This window comes from Equus quagga, chromosome 6 (genome assembly GCF_021613505.1).
Source record: "Equus quagga isolate Etosha38 chromosome 6, UCLA_HA_Equagga_1.0, whole genome shotgun sequence".
Classification (NCBI taxonomy): Eukaryota; Metazoa; Chordata; class Mammalia; order Perissodactyla; family Equidae; genus Equus; species Equus quagga.
This window is the reverse complement of record NC_060272.1, coordinates 113,870,948-113,892,410: the sequence shown is the minus strand read 5'-3', so window position 1 is coordinate 113,892,410 and position 21,463 is coordinate 113,870,948. Positions and strand designations below refer to the sequence as shown.

At 36.1% G+C, this 21,463-nt stretch overlaps 1 protein-coding gene across 2 annotated transcripts; it reads right to left on the bottom strand.

Moving 5' to 3' along the window:
• Window positions 1-1,825: 1,825 nt before the first annotated feature.
• Window positions 1,826-19,850, bottom strand: TYRP1 (tyrosinase related protein 1). Of its 2 annotated transcripts, none has more exons than XM_046664771.1 (8): window positions 19,827-19,850; window positions 18,796-19,266; window positions 17,336-17,658; window positions 14,115-14,319; window positions 10,328-10,495; window positions 8,444-8,623; window positions 3,763-3,909; window positions 1,826-2,900 (listed from the first exon to the last, which is right to left on the bottom strand). In XM_046664771.1, exons 2-8 carry the CDS (start codon window positions 19,178-19,180, stop codon window positions 2,695-2,697), a joined length of 1,614 nt encoding a protein of 537 aa, XP_046520727.1. In that variant the 5' UTR covers window positions 19,181-19,266; window positions 19,827-19,850; the 3' UTR covers window positions 1,826-2,694. The 2 variants fall into 2 exon arrangements, with proteins under 2 accessions (XP_046520727.1, XP_046520726.1); XM_046664770.1 differs by lacking the exon at window positions 19,827-19,850 and adding an exon at window positions 19,695-19,816.
• Window positions 19,851-21,463: the final 1,613 nt, after the last annotated feature.

Below are 21,463 nucleotides of genomic sequence, written 5' to 3'. Positions count from 1 at the left end.
ATTAATATATTTTTAAAATTTTTGGTTTTTTTCTGTTACATATTAGGTCTCTCTGCCCAATTTTATATTCCATTGGTTGCTTGGCTGATAAAAATTTTGACTAGGAAATGGCAAAAGACAAAATACATAACATTATTGAATATTCATAGACTGAGTTCAGAACAAATGTCTCATAACCAAACTTCCAACAGTTTTAATAGCCCAAATCTTTTTCCCTGCATTCAATTTTAAAGATTACGTGGAACCGTAAGTGAGCACTATCTCTGAAATCTGTTTCTAGGAATGAACACAAGATATAACTTCAGAGGGACACAAAAGTAATAGCTTTTCATTTTTGATTGTATAGGAAGGTCCCATCGGGCATTTTTAATCACTCTCTTTAGACCATACAGCTTAGCTCGCTTTGTGGCATTGGCATGCAATGGGTGCTTATGTAGCGGGAAAGAATGGGTTTAAGTGGTATGGAATGTGCTTTCCAGTGAGTGCATACAAACTTCATTTACTGTGTTTTATAAGAGAACTAGAGGACTGAGAACAGTGAAAAATCTCCAAGATTACAAATGAGTTTTATTAGCAGTGACTAATATGGCATATTATAGGGAGAGTAATGGTCACCTAATTAAGATGACTCATAAGATCTTACAGAGCTGTCAAATGACTAGGAAGAAGTCCTTGAATGAAAGAAAAATAAAGCAACACATTTCGGGAGAAATTATCAAAGTTATATTGATAAGATAATGGGTGTAGTTTTCTCTCAGAATTAGGATTTCTTAGAGTTGATGCTTATGTTTTGGGACAGGCTCTCCTCCTTTCTCCTGTGAATTATTTGATATTAACTATGCTCTTCTACTCTAACCATTCCAAATCATTCTTAATTAACATTATTTACAAATATCATCACCACCGTTATCTTTATAAAACACATTTTATTTGTGACTCTCCTGTATTCCCTCTTATTTGTGGAATAAATTCTACATTTCTTAGGATTGCATATAGGACACTGATTTTATTCCCAATTTATCTTTCTACTTCCCTCCACGAAAACGATGCTCTAACCACACGGACCTACTACTGTGACTTTGCTCATGCTGTCACTTGTGTGTGGAATGCCCTTCTGTACTCTTAATTTTGGTAAATCCATTGGCATTCCTAGAAGCCCACGTCAAATGTGACCTTCTCAGTTTTACATTCCTGACTTTCCCTTCCCCAAATCCACAGTACCTTGAACTATGTCTGAAATCCAGTATGTGCTTAATAAATGTTTATGAAATGAGTGATGAGTAAATCTCTAAAAATATGAAGTGGGGAACTTAGTTTCATTGATGTTTATATAAAAAGAAATCTTACAGTATACAATAATTTACCTGAAAAGCTGTGAGTATATAATATTTTAATAAATCAAAATATATTCCAAGATAATTGAATAATGCTCTTCGAAAGCTAAAAAAATACTATTGCTGGATGCATTCTCTTTCACTAACACATTTTATCTGTTTATCTTGTGTACATAGCTTTAAGATTGCTTAATGTAAGGAAACCCAGTAACCAATTGGGTGTATATAATTTTAATCTTGTTTCTGTTTATTGAGTTGGGAATATCAGACTACCCATTTTCTATAGTGTATGATTACTATTGTTATTATTTATTTTCATCAATTAATTAAAATGTTTGTTCACTGTGACTAGCCTATAGAATTCTTCATTGGAAATATTGTTTCAATACCATAAGGTCAAAAAGAGAGAAAAATACTTTATGTTAGAAGATAGGGAGAAAAAAAAGAATGACATTCTTGCAGAATTGCATAGAAAAAGGGGACCAATGAAATAATATTTTATTATTTTATTTTGAAATTACATAAAAGGCTGCTAAATGATAAGAGAATGCTATTCAAATTAAACACAATGAATTGAATGCTATTTGTGGAGTACTGGGCTGCATATTCTCACCTTTATGGACCTCTAAGATGTGAGAAGAAGAATTGAGAGGTGAAATGTATGCAAGGGTAGTTCCTTTCTCAGTGAATTGAGAGAGAGGAGAACACAATGGCAAATGTAGGCAATACTAACTGTCTCTCAAACAAAGTGAAGCTTTTACCTCTCCAAAGTGTGACAAAGACTGTGATTTTTGTGGTGACCTTGAACCTTAGACAAAATAATATATGCTGATGACCAAAGGGGAAGACCAATTTGAAGAAGTTAATTGGGATCCCATTTATAACTCCACATAATTTATTTTAACTAATAGATGTGGCTTACTTTATGTCTGTTGGTCAATGTCAATGGATGGAAATGTATTTACATTTTAACATTGTAGAAGTGCCTACTCATGTATTTTAATCAGGGATTTACCAGCAATCATGATTTGTCTTTACACATAGACAAAGCACAGCAGATTATGTACCTTGTTATATAGTTGACCTTTAAAACGTGACAAAAATCTTCATGCTATCTGCTTAAATACTGTGGAGTTGGTGCAACCTACTGGTTTAAAAAGAGCTGAAAAATAGATCCTTTTGCAAAGACTATGACCCTTCTCAGTTCTGGAAAATAATACCTGGAGCTTAAATTTTAACATGTGCATGCATAAGGAAGAAAGTAAGAGAGTGAAAGAAAATACAGTTAGTAACTCACTCTATTATTTTTCAACCTAGTGGTTTTGTGATACTAATGCCTAAGAGAATAAGCCATTTATTGTTAGACCATAGACTGATTAGGATCCGGGAGTTTTTCATATTCTGCAGCGTAGTGTTGATAACGATCAGTGAGGAGAGGCTGATTTGCTTCATCCCTGTTGCTTCTGGCATGAATCAGACAAGAAGCGCCCACAAAAATGACTGCAACCACTAATAACGCAGCAACTACTGCTATGGTAACGATCTCAGAAATACTGAAATTCCGACCTGTTAGAAAAATAAAATGAGAGCAAAACATAAATAGTAAAAGAGTTTCCACCAAAAACTAGATACCCTAAATTTAGGCACTGTTCCAGGCACTTTACAGAAATCCTCATATTTAATTTTATTGGCCACATTGCCTGTTATAGCACCTGTCATCATGAAGGGCACTTTTTAATTCCTCATAAGGAGTGGACCCTACTGGGATGGTTATTATTATTTCCATTCTAAAAATAAGGAAATAATGGCTCAGAATTTGAGTCAGTTGCCCAAGGTCACTGGTTAGTAGGCTGTAGCGTTGGTTTTGGGGCCTAGGTCTTTCAGAATCCAAATAGTCTGCTCTTCCACTGTACCCTACCGCCTTTGTTGAAAAAGAGATTTCAAATTAAACAAAAAAGTTTTGAATTTCAAAATCTCAAGAAAAACAGCTCAGAGAATCTCACCACATCTTTAATTTTTTTTAGGATAAATAAATGCAAGCAACATTATGTAGTAGAAAAATTGGGACATATTAAACAGGTTTAAGCTCAAAACTCATTCTCTCTATTTACTAGAAATGTCATCTTTGATAATTACCCTCTCTAAGCCTCACCTTCCTTATTTATAAAAATGAGGATTATAATACTCACTTCAGAGGGTTGTAAGGATTAAATGAGCTGGTGTGCTATATAATTAGCTCAATACTGGGTCAGAATGGGCTCTCAACAAATGTTAAATTCACTCTCTTTATCCCCAAATAAAAATCTGAGTGAAAGTTTCTAAATCCAAGCAGAAAATGTAAACCTCAGGAATGCTGTGATTACTTTTCTTTAAAGGTAACAAATTTGCTTTTGGAAATTTTCACTGTAAAAATATCTTCAATACTCACCTGGCCATTGAACTTCGTAAGTATATCCCAGGTTGTCTGGAGCAGTGACAAACATTTCCACATTGGTAATTGGAGGCCAGAATGGCACCATATTGTATTGTCTATTATGTCCAATGGGAGCATTTTCCAGTGGAAATGTGGATATATCTAAAATATGTCAAACATGCCTTGTTAAGAGACATAATAAAGTTAGTATTAACACATTAGTATGTTCTGAAGGTGACCCAAAATATTCAAGGATAATATTAAAATCATCTTTCATATTTTACACTGAATAAAGACATAAAAAAAGTTTCACTACAACAGAACAGGGAATTGATAAAACGGAGTTCAAACGCTTTGAGTACAGCTCTAAGGTATCATCTAAGCGGAAAAGGAAGTTGAAAAGCAAGGAAGTTTTAGTATTTTATCATCTATGATGATCATTAATTGTTTTACTTTTAAATTACCAAAACTAATTTGAATAAAATTCATTAAGCTTATTTTTCAAAGATAAGGAAAAGATGAACCTGTAGTTTGCTGTAGCATCATCTATAATTTAAATTTGAGAGAAGATGTGTCTAATGGAGGTTTGTCCTTGACTATGAATATTTTTGTTTAGCATTTTTCATTTTTCCTGTTTACTTTTAGAGAAATAAATATTTATTTATTCCCAGGTTTTACTTGGTTAGCAAAAAACACTTAAAATTTTGAATCAAGTTCTAGAATCCTATTGCTTCTTGCCGCCTCTCTTTCTACTTACATACAAGTCACAGGCATTTATATTAGTAAGTTTCTGTCATCAGGGATAAAAGGAGTGATAACGCCTTTTGTGGCAAAAGATTGTTCTTTTTTGTTGTTGTTCTATATTTTTGTTGGTTCAATTGAATGCCAAATGGAATGTCACAAAACCAGAGTTGGAAGTGGGCTTGGGCAGGAATTAGTGGGGATATATTTAGAAGAGTTGGAATATGTGAGAAAGCTAGCAAAGTATTATTTTTTCTGTTTGCAAGAAGTGTATTACCTGCATAGTCATTGTGATGTTGTGAAGCACAGAAGAGTGTTGGAACATCTACTTTGATGAACAATTGATAATAGAAATGGCATGTAGTATTCATATTTTTGTAACTTTAAAATTTAGTGACTTTAAATTTACTATGTATTAATGCTATTTGAGTATTTATCTATTAAAATCTGTTGAGCCCCTACTAGCGCCAGGCACTGGTCTAGGCACGGTGGCTACAGCACTGAACAGAACAGACAAAATTTCTGCCCGCATGGAACTCACATTTTGGTGTATTGTGTTAATTATTTATTAAAACTAGATGTTAAAGTTAATAGCTTAGATAATTTTTTAAACTTCCCATTTCACCTTTCTACTGAATCCTAACTTGATCAGCCTCAACCCAGAGTGAAAGAGAAAGTTATGTCCATTAAAAAGAATGGAGGAATAATAGTAAAAATAACAATCACAATTGGTTTGTCATGTAACTGCTCTATGTAAGACCCTTAAGCGCCTCCTCCATCTCTCTTCTTCAGAATCTGCCACCTGTTATCTCTCTGACCATGTTATCTCCTTCCATTCTCTTCCCACTCCCCACTCTGCTCCCCACAGTGGGCTCCTTTGTCTTGAGAGAGAATACACTGTATTCCCTATCCCCTTTCCTTGTTTTATTTATCTACAAACACTTCCCCCCATCTAACATACTATATATTTATTTACATATGTTTATTGTCAATCCTACCAACAGGTACAAAAGTTCCAGGAGGGAAAATATTTTTGTGTGTTTTGTATGCTACTGTATTTCTGATACCTAGAATACTGCCTAGGAAATAGTAAATGCCCAAATAATATTTTTTTAGCTTTATTGATGCATAATTGACAAATAAAAATTGTATATATTTAAAGTGTACAATGTGATGATTTACAAATGGCCAACAGGCATGTGAAAAGGTGCTCAACATCACTAATCATTAGAAAATGCAGATCAAAATCACAGTGGGATATCACCTCACACCTGTTTGGATGGCTATTATCAAAAAGACAAGAGATAACAAGTGTTGGTGAGGGTGTGGAGAAAAGGAAACCCTTGTGCACTGTTGGTGGGAATTGCTCCAGCCATTATGGAGAGTATTATGGAGGATTAAAAATAGAACTAGAATATGATCCAGCAATCCCTATGGATGTATATCCAAAGGAAATGAAATCAGTATGTCGAAGAGATATCTGCACTCCCATTTTCGTTGAAGCATTATTCACAGCAGCCAAGATAAAGGATCAAATAATATTTGTCGAAGGATTTAAGTGTGAGTGTATGATTACTTCCTTTCTATCAGGGCATAAGACGTAAAGTTGTGATTGCTCTGAGAAAAGTATAAACTGCTTCTTCTGAAAAATGTACTGAATTTCCAGGCTACTATGTTTAAAATTTAATTCACGTGATTTTCAGTTGGAAAAAAAAGGGAGTTGAATTAAATATGTACATGATACAAGATGTTAGTGAATGGGAGTTAACATAATTTTACATAGAGTTTGGGTGTTCTACATTGTACTGTCTCTTATGTCTAATTAGAGGATTCTGTAATGGACATCGCCATGTGAATGACTGTAATTTCCTTCAGTTGTAAAATGTAACAATCGTTCCATGCCGATCCTAACAATTCTATAATTCTATGATTTTTGAAGAGCCTTCTATATCTATAAAAACCTTTTGATACATTTTGAAAAATAATTCCATCCTCCACTGCTAGACTTATTTTCAACAAAGACTTCTGCTATATGGATAATTTTAGAAATTCTTCCAATTTTTCTTTTTCTTCCTAACATAGTTGTTCTGTGACATTGTTTTCCCAGGTGCATGGAATATTTAAGAAGGTGGCTAACTGAGTTTAGCTTTCATGCAATTGATAAGTGTTTACATTGGCTTGTCCTGTAAATTTATGGCCACATTTTATCAGAAATGTGCTGCAGGTTAGTTCTCTACTTTTAATTTATGGGACTTCTCCCTCCTTCCCTCCTATCCAGGTCACTGAGAGACCTTATGCTACATATAATACAAACAAAGGGAGTAGGAGGGAAATAACAATGAAAAAGGTATTTTTCTGGTTCATCAATGGCCTTTATATTAAGATCTGGAGAACTTTGAACAAATTATTAGGAACTTGAAATAATGATATTTTCAATCAAGATATGTAAGGGCAAGGAATAAACATTTTCATAGTTGAAAGAAATCTCCACTTAAGAGACTTGCCAGATTACCCAAGATTCTCCATTTCCTCTGAAAAACTATTTTCCATGGCATTGTGATGGTGGAACAACTACAACTTGTACGTTGCTGTCTACTTCCAAGAAGTGTATATTTAACAAAGTTTGTTTTGTTCATTCCTAAACCTGTTAATTCTAGCTTATTTGTTATGGTAATAAAAGTAATCCAGCTAAACATAAAGTGATAACTATGATTGTAAAAAGAGAGGCATGTCATTTTTATAATAAATAAATTGAATGCTTTGGAAAGATTTGTTAAAAATGAATGGCTGAAATATTACTATAGACTTAGGAGGGGGCAATATGATTGTAAAGGGTTAGGGAAGCATTATGAAAATAAAGAATAATACTGAACTCAGATTTCCTCTCAAGGGCTGCAAATTTCTTGTTTTGCTTTCAAGGAATGGACACTATAAATTGTAGATAATTCATTATGGCTGTATGTATGTATGTATGTATGTAAGTACACATGAAAATGAGGTGGAATTCCCATCAGTGAATTCATAACAGATTGATAAGTGAATACTTATATGGAAGGTATTTGTTTTTTAATTGGTTTTCTTTAATCAATTAATCAATTGATTAACTGATTGATGGAACAAACTATTTTGACCAACTCATCAATTAATGGTCCTAATCAGGTTGGATTAGAGGCTTCTGCTACACACAAACACACACACACACATAGGGGAACTGGCTGAATTGGTTAGATAAATCAATAGATAGTTAATCTCCAATATTATTTTATGTGCATGATGAAGTAAGGGCACAGAAGCCAAAATTTAGAACATTTTTAAAATATGAAAATTTATGATGTTTTAATCAGTAGAAGAATATTCATTGAAAAGTAATGTGAGCCTCTCAGCCGAATAGAAGTGAAGAGAAAGTAGCCTTTTAAATAATATTTTAAAGAATGCATTAAAATGAACTTGAAAGAGATTTTCTATGGTGTGATATAAAAACCAACATTAACTTTGCGAGTTGAATAAAATTTCCATTTGTGAGAAGCCAAAAGTAATAAAAATCGAAACTGTGGATTGTGAGTATAATTTCTTGTCTTTTGGGCTATCAAAGAAGAGGTCTTGTAAGTTTTTCCCATTCATACTAAAAAACAATGAGAATGTTCATTGGAAGATACAAGGAAGAGAAATTTGGGATACTTAGTAGTTATCTTTACATAGTGAAAGTCAGAAGGGATTACCTGCTTAGTCCTAGCAAATGCTAGTAAATATCATCTTATAGTAACTATTCTGAGAGACGTCGGTCTGCATTTTCAAAGTGGTTTGGAATATTTGGAAATGGTTAGATATTATGGCTATTTTATCCTCATTTTGAAGTGTAGTTTGTGTGTGTCAAGTGCTTAGTCTGCAGTGACAGCTCTGCCATTGGAACAATCTCCTTTGCTGAGCCTGCAAAAAGCATATGAAAGTATCTCACCAGCATTGTACCTCCTCAGCCATTCATCAAAGACTGCATCGGTGAAAGTATGCAGGAGGACAAAAATAGGATCATTTGGAGATAAATGGGTTTGTCCCCCTGTTCCATTCAGAAATAGATGAGCCAAATTGTGAAGGCTTCGAACAGCAGGGTCATACTTTCCCGTGGGATCACTGTAACCTAGATATAAAAATAAGGATGAGAATAATAAAAACCATTACAAATATCTTACTTTTCAAGTCAACAGTAGTGATTATATTGGGAAACGATTTTTCCTGAGCTTGTCAGGCCAATTTTTACGTTAATATAATAGCCCTGATCCTCTGTACCTATGTGGTGATATTTGTTTGCTATACCCAGAGCTAGGCTAGTTTTAAGCTAGTGGCATGACATTCTAAATGTAGCTTCCAGGTTAAAAATAGTGACCTGCAAATGATACAGGTAAAAATATATAGAACACTCTATTTTGACACGGCAAACATTAGTTTACACGGAATTAGAGATAGTGGAAATCTCCAGCTTCTACTAGAAACTGCTGACGCAATTGGGAGAGTACCACTCTCATTGTCCTGGAACTTAAATTGCCAGATGTTACTTTAGTTTCTTACCTTATTCCTTTTGAGCGAATGTCAGCATGTTTATTTTTGAAAAGCTATTTTTGTGGAGAAATTACGATTTCTCAGAGCTTTCTTACCATCTCTGTACTAATTTTAAACATCTGGAAAGCCTGCTGTCAGAACATTTATAGAACTTCTGATAATGATCTCTATTCCATATGTGTTTTCATATATATATTTTCCATATTGTATATTATACATTTCACATATATTATATATCCCCATATTATATAATACACATATTATACATATCTCATATAGATCATACAAAATATATATTTCCCATATATATTCCCATATTATATATATCATGTATACATATATTAGGGAGAAGATGAAGATCACAAACAAAAATAGAAGGATGATAAAAGGGGAGAAAATTGAAAATAATTATCATACTTATACATCAAGTATCTCAGATCATGGGGACAGAGAGATCTCTTCCCATTTTTTTCCAGAGGAGGGTCTAACATGTACAATGCTATATTTAAGGTGAATTTTGACAATAAGAAGTTTATAATAAAGTTAAATGTGATTCTTTTCTTTTAAAACTTTAAAATATGTATGAAGCATGTTTTAGAGGTGTCACAATTTATTGTATAAAGACACCGGATTTAGAAAATTTGGATTTGAATCTGTGCTCTGTTACTAACCAGCTGAATATCTTGGGAAATTCATTTCGCTTCTTTGGACCTCAGTTTCAGCTTTAAAACACGTTGAATTAAATAACGAAAACCAAATTAAATGTCACTAGATGCTAGTGTGAATTTTTATAGACCTTAAAAAAGATAACAGGACAATAAAGACCTAAATAAAACATTTGCTCAAATCAGGCTTTATTGGTTGTCAGCAAATCTTTCAGAATTTTTTATTGTTATTCTTTTTTTTAGGAAAAAATTTTAATAAGCTCTCAAAGTCTTGAATAGTATTTGCCTATACTAGAATATGATATAATTAAACACACATCAGACAACAACCTACCAGAAATTTGAGTTTAAATACATTTAGGTACTTAAGAGATTGGGGAGTAATTTCCCAGGGCTTCTCCTCTGATAATTAAAAAGAGTTTCATTCTGACACTTTCTTTTAAGAAATCTCTTCTTGTGAGCAGAGAATTGTCACTACATCACAACAGGCAGTGCCATTCACATAAACTCACAGGATCAATATGGCATTTAAAGATTTTTCAAGGAGATCTGAATTTGAATATTACTTCAGTTTTCTGTTATAACTAGGCCAATTCAAAGAACAGATTTTATTTACTTGCCTTCCACTGTGTTTCGGAAACTGTTTGTAGAATTGGAATAAAAAGGAGGTGTGTCAAATAACCCAACTTCCAAGCACTGAGCGACATCCTGTGGTTCAGGAAGACGTTGCACCATTGGTCTAGCCACATTTCCAGCTGGGTTTCTCCTAATTGGCCCACCTTCAGTGCCTGGGAGAAAGATGGGGTATGCATACGTTTACAGAATGTTTAAAGATCTTATCGTTTCTCTTTAAAATTTTATACATAGCATCAAAACGGAAAGACAGGTTCTTCTTGCTAGAAGAGAAAATTTAAAAATGCTTATTTAGAGGCATTAAAGTGAGAAAATCTAAGTTATCATGTCCAACTTCTGTGAGAAGAGTAGATATGTGATACATAAAATCATCTGAAGAAAAAAGTGATCACAATAACAGAGGGCTTGGTATTTGCTAAATCAACATATGCTTCTTTCACAGGAATGTATTAAAATGTATATTCCATGGAAAATTGAACTTTGCCAAAATAACCTCCATAACCTAAATTCCACACTGAAATCGATATTTCACACATATATGAAATTTTGTACTCAAATGCTCTGTTTCAAGCCTTCAGAAAAATAAAGAAAAACAACCTTCAATCTCTTTGGGAAGCGGTGTATATCTCAATCAACACGTATTTTTCAGCAAGTAATGTCACAAATAATTAAATTTTTGAAGGGCAGTAAGACAAACAGGTAAACAAACGGTTGTGATACTGGGGATAGTATGATAGATGCCTTAAGGGAGGGAGGTCAGGAGAGAGAGAAAGATATCAATCCTTCCCGGTTGAGTGGCTCCAGAAAGAGCCCTGGAGGACTGAGGAGAATTTCCATAGGTGAAATAGGACGAATTTTACAAGTCAAACGTTTTAGGCAGAGAGGTAATAAGAAGAGATGATAAAATTTCTTCTATTTATAATATAAGCCCCATGAGAGCAAAACTCTATCTGTTCTTGCTCACCGGTATATCCCCCAGTCTTAGTACAGTGCCTGGCATATGATAGATGCTACATAGTTGTTTGGTGTATGTTGTTATATGGAATAGATCATGTTGGCTGTAAAAGAGGGCCCGTTTGGGGCACTGCTTGCCTGGGGTGTGTGGCAGTGTAAGAGACTGGTGGACGGTGTGAAAGGTGGGAAGCTAAACCAGACCCTTATTGTGAAGAAGTCAAAAAGCAACATGGAGAAAGTTGTATTTAATTCATTAGGAAGTGGGGAGGAGTCTTAAGTAGGTGGGAGGAGAGGAGATTGGTTAGGAGCACTTTGCAGTAATTAGTCTGCCTCAGTGGTGTCCAGTGAGGAGTGTTTGTGAGTGTTTGCATCCTAGAGGGGACATGCAGAATAATCCACTGGGGTGGGAGAGAGAATATTACAACATCTACTCATATTCACTTTACCTCATTCATAAAAATTCCTATGGTCTATGCTTTATAATTAACATAAGGATTGATACCTGATGGATTAGCATAGCTAACTGTATTTTTATAATATAAAAATAAAGCAGATTCCTATATTGAGACTGCAAAGCGTGTATGCACTTTTTAGGTGTACATTGTCATCAAAACCTTCAGACAGCATTGGCTAAACTATCAATTCAAGCTGGTGTTTTGGGGATTACTGTTCAGGGAGTTCTCAATAAATCCCAAGAAAATGTATTGATTACACGAGTTTTGAAAACACTACATCCAAATTTTCCCTCATGGAGTTTCATAGCACAGAATTCTGATAGTAAAGAAACTAGATAAACCAGCTTAATTTTAACCCAGTGATTTTTAAATTTGTTTGCACATGAACAACATCTGTCACTGCACCTAACATCCTAAGGACTGGAGCCCTGTGGAATTTCCATGCAGGAAAGAATGAAAAGTTCTGAGTATCTGGAAGCGAAAGTAGATTTGAGAGATATTGTAAAGAAAGAACAATATTTTTTATATGATGAATCAAAGATGATATTTTAGTGGCTGGCAGAATGTTAGCCGTCGATAATTCACTCTTTCAATATACTGAGTTTGGTGCATTAATGGAGTATTGGAGAGCTCCTGTGCAAGAACCATATGAAAACATAGGCATAGACTATCTAAGGAAGGTTGGTCTAAAGATGCACATGTATGTACAAGGTGTCCTGTTAAAGATGATCAGTGGAACCAAAGGAATGGATAATTTCATCCAAGAAGACCAGTAGAGGGAGGGAGGAATTGCTATGAGGATTAAATAAGATATCATATTAAAGTGTTCGGCACCGTATCAGATATATAATATGTGTTCAATAAAATGTTAGCTTCCTTTTTCTTTCATTGGCCTAATAAATAAAATGCTTGGCATTTATATCTCAAACTAAGGCAAGGGATAATCTTGAAATTTGTTTCACCTAAAATATGTGTAACTTCAACTTTTCAAGAAACTGTGTGTCTGAGTTATGAGACGTGTTATGTGAGTTGACAAGAAAAATTGTGATGAAAACAAAATCTCCTCCCCTTTCTTCTTCTCTTCTATGCTATAATTTAGCTTACTCATTTAAATTGTGCTGTATTTTGGTATCCAATCATCAGGGTAATTGGAAAATGTCTGGAAAACTCCTAGGCCAAAATACAATAGCCTGGTCAGAAAGAGAGAAATGTTTTGGCATCTAAAGATGTCTTGAGCATCGATTTCATTTCCCTGCCACAATGTGGGACTGCTCATTCAGCATGCCAAACAAATAAACATTTATTCTAATTTGTACACTTCTATGGAAGAAAATTTCATACACTATCACTTCTCTTACACCTGTACACAGCTAAATAATCTTCTAACGGTGAAAAAAATCTATCTAATTCCTTTGTTCCATTTATAATATTCTCTTTTTAAGTTTACAAAATAATTTAATATTTGATGCTTAAAAGAGTATATGCAGAATAAATATGCTGTGAATATAATAGTAGATTAAATGCCCATAATTCTAGTTTTTATATGGAAGAACAAAAGTTCAAAGTAGCCAGACATGCCTGAGGAAGAAAAATAAGATGGGAGAGTGAGATTCTGATAATTAAGACCTTGTGTTAGTAGCACAAGGACAGATAATAATATGATCCAAGGAAGAGAATAAAAACTCTGGAACAGATCCACAAGTTTCAACCAGAAACTTGACCTATGGCTGAGGTGGTGTTTCGATCTTTGGAGAAAAGATTCTAGGACAACTGGTTAAGCATTCTCTGTGTTCACACTGAGAGAGCTGAAAAGCAGCCAGCTGGCAGACGTCTTCTTACAGTGTCTTCCTTTTCTTAAAGGGATCCTCCATATCACCTTTTGGTTTTTAGCCCTCTGACAAGATTAACAGAATAATAATATAATAATAATTATAACGTATTAATAATTATTACTATTATAATAATTTTTTACTCTAAGGGCCCTTCCAACTCTTTCTGCATATTTCAGATTTCCTAGGGAAACGTTTTCTGTGAAATTCCAGCACAAGGCACATGACTACTAAGCAGTGTGAAGTGTACTAAGAGGATTAATTTATACAACTAGACATTTCTGAATAAGAAAGGGAGAAATGCACTGACCCAATTGCTCAAGAAAAGCAACATAAAAATGTATTGGCACTTTCTGTTTCCCGTGCAACACCTTAGAGATTGCCTTGAGTATCCTGGTTGTTCAGTGAATATCTGTACATTGATTCTCTATAATAAAAGTAGGTTTTAGTATGAAGTCAGTAGAATGAAGAGCCTTCAGGCAGCACCTTTAATCTCTTTATCTAATTCTGAATCCTAGGTGTCACTTGAAACTTACTGTTACAAAGGGTTCCCAGGGTATCATAATCTTCCAAAGATTCGCAGACCACTCGCCATTGAGAAAACACAGAGTTCGGGCTGATAAGACTGGAATCAAAGTTGCTTCTCGAGCCCATCAAGTCATCGGTGCAAATGTCACAGATGTTCCTCCCGGTCGCAAAATTCCAGTAAGGAAGGGAGAAAGAAGGATCCTGCAACATTTCCTAGATCACAGAAACTCTGTTAGCATTCTCTGCTTTTGTTGAAAATTCTCCCTCTTTGCTTGGTTTACTCCCTGGCAGTCTATTTCTATTAGCTTTCTTCAGCCACTTTGGAACCAGTTAGTTTATCGGTGGTGTCTGAGGGGTCGGAGGACTTAAATACCTTATTTAACAAAGCTTCTAATTTACTACAAGGAGTTACTTAGACACTAGAGGGAATGAAATTCAACTCATTATATGGAAGCTTCTCCAAATGATTTTGGGGGTGGGGAACAAAAGGTCTTCCTTTTCTTTCTTTCTTTTTTTTTTCTTGAGGAAGATTAGCCTTGAGTTAACATCTGCTGCCAATCCTCCTCTTTTTGCTGAGGAAGACTGGCTCTGAGCTAACATTCGTATCCATCGTCCTCTACTTTATATGTGGGATGCCTACCACAGCATGGCTTGCCAAGCGGTGCCATGTCCATACTTGGGATCTGAACTGGCGAACCCTGGGCTGCAGAAGCAGAATGTGCAAACTTAACCAACTTAACCACTGAGCCACGAGGCTGGCCCCCTTCCTTTTCTTTGTTAGGGAGGTAATTACATTTCTATTGATTATACCAAAAATTATCAATAATAACTTCTACTCTATGACAATTCTACCTCCTTTTGTTTTCCTATCTCTAATTCAGGCATCACTAGCCCTTGGTCTGGAACCAGATCCAGATGTGAAATTTGTTACGTGGATGGTGCTTTTTTTCTTTTTGAGAAATACTGGCCCTGAGCTAATATCTGTTGCTCCAATCGTCCTCTTTTTGCTTGAGGAAGATTGTCCCTGAACTACCATCTGTGCCAATCTTCCTCTATTTTGTATGTGGGATGCCACCACAGCATGGCTTGATGAATGGTGTGTAGGTCTGTGCCTGGGATCTGAACCTGTGAACCCTGGGCCACTGAAGCCAAGTGAGGGAACTTAACTAGCACACTACCAGACTGGCCCCTCCTTTTTGTTTTTGAATTTAACTTGAAGGACTTTAGGCATTTAGATTCTGGTTTGGCCACAGGCTCTTTCATATTGACCTCATCTGCCTGGGCACTAAAGGTGTTTTACTTAGAGACCCCTACTTCAAAATCTAAACTATTAAGACTCAAGCTTCTGCCCAAAACTCATACAGACAGGAAATGCAAAATGAAGCAGAATATTTCTTTGTGCACGCTGTTCTTCAGACCAGAGGCCTAGTTTCCATTTACAGCTGACCTCAACAATTTTAAAAATGCTGGACTCAAGATCACATGCTTATTTTATTGGGTTCCTTAAAGCATATATTTATTGTACTTGTTATTTCGCATTCCTTTCCGTCTTTTGAGAGTTATATTTAGAGTGCGGGATTTAAATGGAGGGATTGCGATTGTTTTATCGCACCTCGCATGCAGTTAGTTCATTTCTGCTTTTTGGCTTTAAACTCTTTCTAGGAAGCATTTCCTGGTCCTCGGGGTGTGTTGGAGGGTCAAAAGCTTTCCAAGGCATCTCGTTATTGATCTCCAGAGATCGGAAGTCCTCATTTAGAAGCTATTGTTCTGGTTCACAAAAATTAGTGACAGCTTCCAAGGGATCATTAAGAGTCAGTTTGTGGTTCAGTAACTGACATTTGGGAGCTGGAGCATATTCATGTGGCATTTCCACGGTGCATTACATTTAGATTGTAATTTGTTGGATCCCTTGTGCTCTTGGGTTTTAAAAAGTAAGTCATAGAGGTTGAAGTTTACACAGGCAAAATTGAAGCTTTTAGATACTTTCCACCTGCCCTTTCATTTTGATGTGCCCATGGGAAAATGTCTCGAAGGCTTGAAGATCTGGAGTCGATTACAAGTGACAGATTTATCTACTCAGAATCTACTGAATGTCTTACTTGTAACCAGAGCTATAAAATATGAAGTTCAGAGTATCAGATGAATTCATTTAATCACTCTCAAACTGCATACGACTAGACTACTTTCATACAAATATTTTATTCTGTATTTTAGTGCATTAATTTTCTCTCTTCTAACCATTTATTTTCTTGGCATAATGCGGGGCTCAAGCATACTGCTAATCAATAAATGAAGCCAAACATGTTTTCTTCTATCTTGAGATATCCTTAGGTTAATCTTTAGATTTTAACTTGGGTGGGAGGAATTCTCTGCTGTTATTTCACATAGAAAACAGGTTTAATTTGTGGATTCCCTATTTGAAAGCTAATAATTTAAAATTTCATTTTAAAATCACAATACTTTTCTTGAGAAACAGCAATTGGTAAAAGAAACAATACTAGAGTATGCTAATGGATACTTGAATGTGCTTTGAGCTCATCTGCTTAAAAATAAACAGGAAATAACTGTGTTTGGGTTGATATCCACTTTATGCCAATAAAGGCCAATGCTTCTTAAGTAAAAATGATGTCTGACTGATGTGATGTTTTTAATAAGTTCTTTTGAAAGCCTCAAAGTGGTAGAGGGTGTGGAAAAAAATGGTGTTCAGTGAAAATATGACAATATAAATGGAAAGGAAGTTTCTTCAGCATTTAAACCCTCTACCATATTAGAAAGAATTATTAACTGGAAGGATGAGGTATATATTTGGGACTTTGAAAACTGAGAAGTAGATAGACACTTGCTTCATCTAAACCAAGAGGGGGCATTGGTTTACATTTGAGAAGGAAGACATATAGAAAGAGATTCTTTTGCTGCAAACTATTTGAGTCATTTTTTTCAGTTACAGAGCTCTAGAATATGTCCAACACTTTAATTCACACCTACAAATGTTTCAGTTGGCTTCCTCATTATTAATGTTACTTTCTTTTCACCTCATAAAAGATGAAGATTAATTAATAAATAAATAATTAGTACAGGGAGAAACTTAGAATGTTAAAGGCAGATTAATAACATGAAATTGCTTTCTCATCACATGTTTTGATCATTTAGAACACAGTGAATCAATGCGACTTACAAACAAGCCACCTTGTCTGCAAAGGGTCTGCAAACTGAACCATGTCCCGCATACCTGCATGTCTCTCTCCAGCTGCAGTAGGTGGTACCTGTGCCATGTGAGAAAAGCTGGTCCTTCATGAGAGAAATCCACTTCACCAAAGCTTTCCTGACCTGCCCCAAGGAAGGTCTTCTTCACTGAGTAATAGTGTGTCCAAACAAAGTAGTTATAAATGGAAACATTCTCAAATTGTGGCGTGTCGCCATCTGGCCCCAATATTTCTTCTGACCTCCTGGTGGCAATGACAAACTGAGGGTGAGTTGTGCGCTTTGCCATATCCAGGGCCCGGACAAAGTAGTTCTTTTCCTCTGTACTTAAGTCCAGAAGGTTTCTCCTGACTTTGGGATACAAAATTCAAACATGAAAACATCTGCCTTGTGGGGATGAGTAGAGAATGAGCATAATCATCTTGTAACACCATGTCCTATTTACCCATTAGTAATAATTTGCATATATGCTCAACTCATTCTGTACTTTAAAAAACATCCCTTCCTAAAATCGCTCTTCAGGCCTGCTTTCTCTCCCTTTTCATCTCCCTTGCTCTCTTTCTCTCTCCAACTTACTTTAGGATTCCTATTAGCTTTCTTTAATCTTACTGTGGATTCTATGATCCTGTGATCCTGTTGGCTTTATTTTGCTCATTTTTGGCATATATCTTGGAATTTGCTACCTTTTTAATATCAAAAATCTTGCAAAAACATGGTATGTGGTAAACATAGTGGTTAAGAGACCTATTCTATGACTCTGCACGCATTTCTCTAAGTCTCAAGTTTTCATCTATGAAGTGCATGTAAAAATAATATCTGCTTTACAGAGTTGTAAAGATTAAAGAGCACACACATAAAAAGCAATTAGACCAGAGCCTGGCTCAGAAATAAAGACCTGAGAAAAGTTCCCTTCAACCCTCGTCTTGTGTTTGGCACGTTAAAAAAATCAAGTATTGCAGGCTGTTACCCTTTAAGGCTTTGTTATTTATTGCTATTTAGGCTGCAGGCCAGGCTCATCATCTAAAATGGCTGAACTTGATCTTCACCCTGGGAAATGTCTTCGTGAGTCAGCAAGGGGAGCGGAAGAAGCTCATGGAGTAGAGCTGGACAGATCTCAGGGTGAGTTCCGGGTTTTCCCGGTACCAGCGATGTGGATTTGACCTTTCTGAACCTCACTTACAACGGTGTACATAACTACCTTGAGAAGTTACTGAAGGTCTAGTCACAAACACCCAGCACAGTTCCTAGCACATAGTGGTTGCTCGACAGATGTTTTGGAAGGAAATAGCCAGAAGACTTGAGCTTCAACCTCAACTCTTTAAACTGAGTGAATTTCTGAGCCTCTCTATGCCTCAGTTTCCTCAACCGTGAAAAGTGAGAATTGGAATATATGATTTCCAGGTGTTCGTCCCACTCAGATGATTTAGGATTCTATTAAATGCTTTGAGTCTCTTGCAGGACTGTGTGTCCATTCATATCCTCACTTACCTGTGAGAACTCTCTGGTCACAGGCAGCTCCTCTCCATCCAGGACTGCAAGTCCCACAGTTGTGCCCTGAGAAGTTGCCATTGCAGTGGCATGTCCTATTGAAGAAGCGTGTGGGCCAGGCCTCACGATCGTCTCTGCCATCGTGGGGATAATGGTGGCTGTGAGGTCGGGAGTCTACAGTCACTGCCTCACACCGGCCTCTCCCTGAGGAGGAGCCACAGCGGTCGGTCCCAGGCCCAGACAGAGGACTCAGGTCTGGGCAACACACACCATTTTTCAAAGCTTCAACGGTGGCACACTCTCTCGGGAATTGAGCCCAGGCTTGCTGAAAAAAAAGCGGGGGCAAGAAGAGGTATCCCAGAGAGAGGAGTTTATGAGCTTTCATTCTGCTTGAAGCAAACGTGCAGGACAAGGCTCTGGTTCACAGCCGTTTGTGAAGAGACTGACTGAGGCTCATAGGTAAAAATCAAGCTGAAAAGGAGAAAACAAAATAGAATAATGCAAGTTTTTTTGTACTTTTATAAATGGCATAAGCCCTTCTCAACCCACCTTCAAAATGCTTTTCATCTCTGTAAAATGATATTTCCAGCAAATAATAAAAATAGTAATTTACCTTTAAAAATTCGACAGATGTAATACCTACATAATTAAATCCCCTGTCCTATTCATTTAGTTTTCTTCATTTTTAATTTCTATTTATATGTAAAAAAACTTATCCTGGATGTCATTTATCAAAAGCACTCATTAGCAGGTCACCAGCATTAATTACACTTAACCAAGGAGCTGAAAGAATTGGGAGCAGATTTCCAGGAAGTTAATTTCCATGATTTAAAGTCCCCCCTTCTCAGTGGAGTTTTGGCGGGAGACCACCCACTCCCCAGAGAGCTTCTCTCCCGTACCTTGAACTCCTGAGGGGATTGTCTGTGGAACCTCTCTGAGAGCTGAGTGTCTTATATTTGCTTGTCCCCTGATGTCAGAGCTGTTAATTACATGTGGATTTCTGCCTGATAACTAATCCCAAATCTGCTCACCCAAACTGGGAGGGGCCGGTGCTCTTCTCCAGCCTTTACTAATCCCCTTTCACTTCAGTGCGTTTTTCTGCCCTCTAAGTATGTGCTTGGTTAGCACATGATTCCCTTCCCACTGATTTCCTTGTGATGCTTAAAATTTTAAGAAAAGGTCAGAGGCACTAATTTGGAATACAACAAGTCAGAGAAACAAGAGAACTTTTGTTTCCATTGTAGAGATTTTATTTTTTCCTACGGCAATATATCTTTAGAGGATGAAACGGCATCACTTACTTTTTCTTAGTGATAGAGGCTGGTGCTTATACCTGATGGTAGGTTTTGATTGTGTTTGGGCTTAAAAACAGATGCTGCCATTCTTACAATTTCTAGAGAGAATAATTGTAGTAGAAAAGGCATCAGATATAATTACACCAAGTCACGTGACATTGGCTACCATGGTGCCTGCTGATGTTGACAGCTAGGTACCCCACCTCCCTTACCTCCATTGGAGTGGTGTCCATCCTGTGGTGAAGCATCACAGGGTCACTGCCACTTCTGTTGTTTAGAAGATGACCACTAAATGGTTTCTGGTTTCCTACTTTCTCTGCAAGCAATCTTAAGCCAATGACACTAATTTTAAATGCCTTTCTAATTTAATGGCTTCATACAGTGATTAACCAATGTTTCATGGCTTCATAGCTGCTCAGGGCAAAGTTAATTGTGAAAAATAAAATATATAAGATGGTATTTAGATAGTCTTTTTGGTTCTTTTGATTTTTTAGTCTTACTTCTTGCTGGCCCAAAGCAGAGTATCATTATTCTCTCTTGAATAAAGTTAGTAGCAATGTACCAGTGTTGGTTTCTTAGTTTTGACAAAGGACTAAAGTCACCTATGTTATCGTTAGGGGAACTGTGTGAAGGACACGTGGAAACTGTGTTTTCTGTGCAACTTTTCTGTATATCTAAAAGTATTCCAAAATAAGATATTTCTTTTTAAAAAGCTATTTTAAAAGCTAGATAATCTACTCATATATATTCATGTGTGCAGACATAAGTAAACTACAGCATGTCGCATTATGTTGAAAGCAAAAAAAACAAGGCAAAAATGAGACTTTGCCTGTTACATCTCTTTGTTGTACAATTCCCACAGTTACCTCAGGACACCCCGAGTGCAGTAGGATAAACAAATGACTGATGTGGACCATGTCAAACCACATAATATTAATATTAACTAAATATAGAATAAATATAAAATGATGTTGTGACATTTTCTTTCTGGACCCTAATGGATTTGTGTAACCTTTGGGAAATTGTGAGAATCCCACCTTGGAGATCATTACTGAGGGTGACTTTATCCAGTGACATGGAATTCGTCTGTGAGCCGGTGAACCCCAAGTTAATAACTCTAATAACAATCTCTCCCCAGAGGTTCTGACTTACGTGTCTAACTGCCCACTCACTAAGTCCACTTAGACATCTAAGAGGTTCATCAGACGTTTATAAAACGTGTTCCTTAGTCCTTCCCATCTCAGAAAATGGAATCACTGTTCATCCCATCGCTTAGGAAAAAAACCAGCACACAGAAGTCATTGTTTCTTCCTCTTTGTTTCATGCAAACTTCATTCATCAGCTGGTCTAACAGAGTCTAACTTGGAGCCACC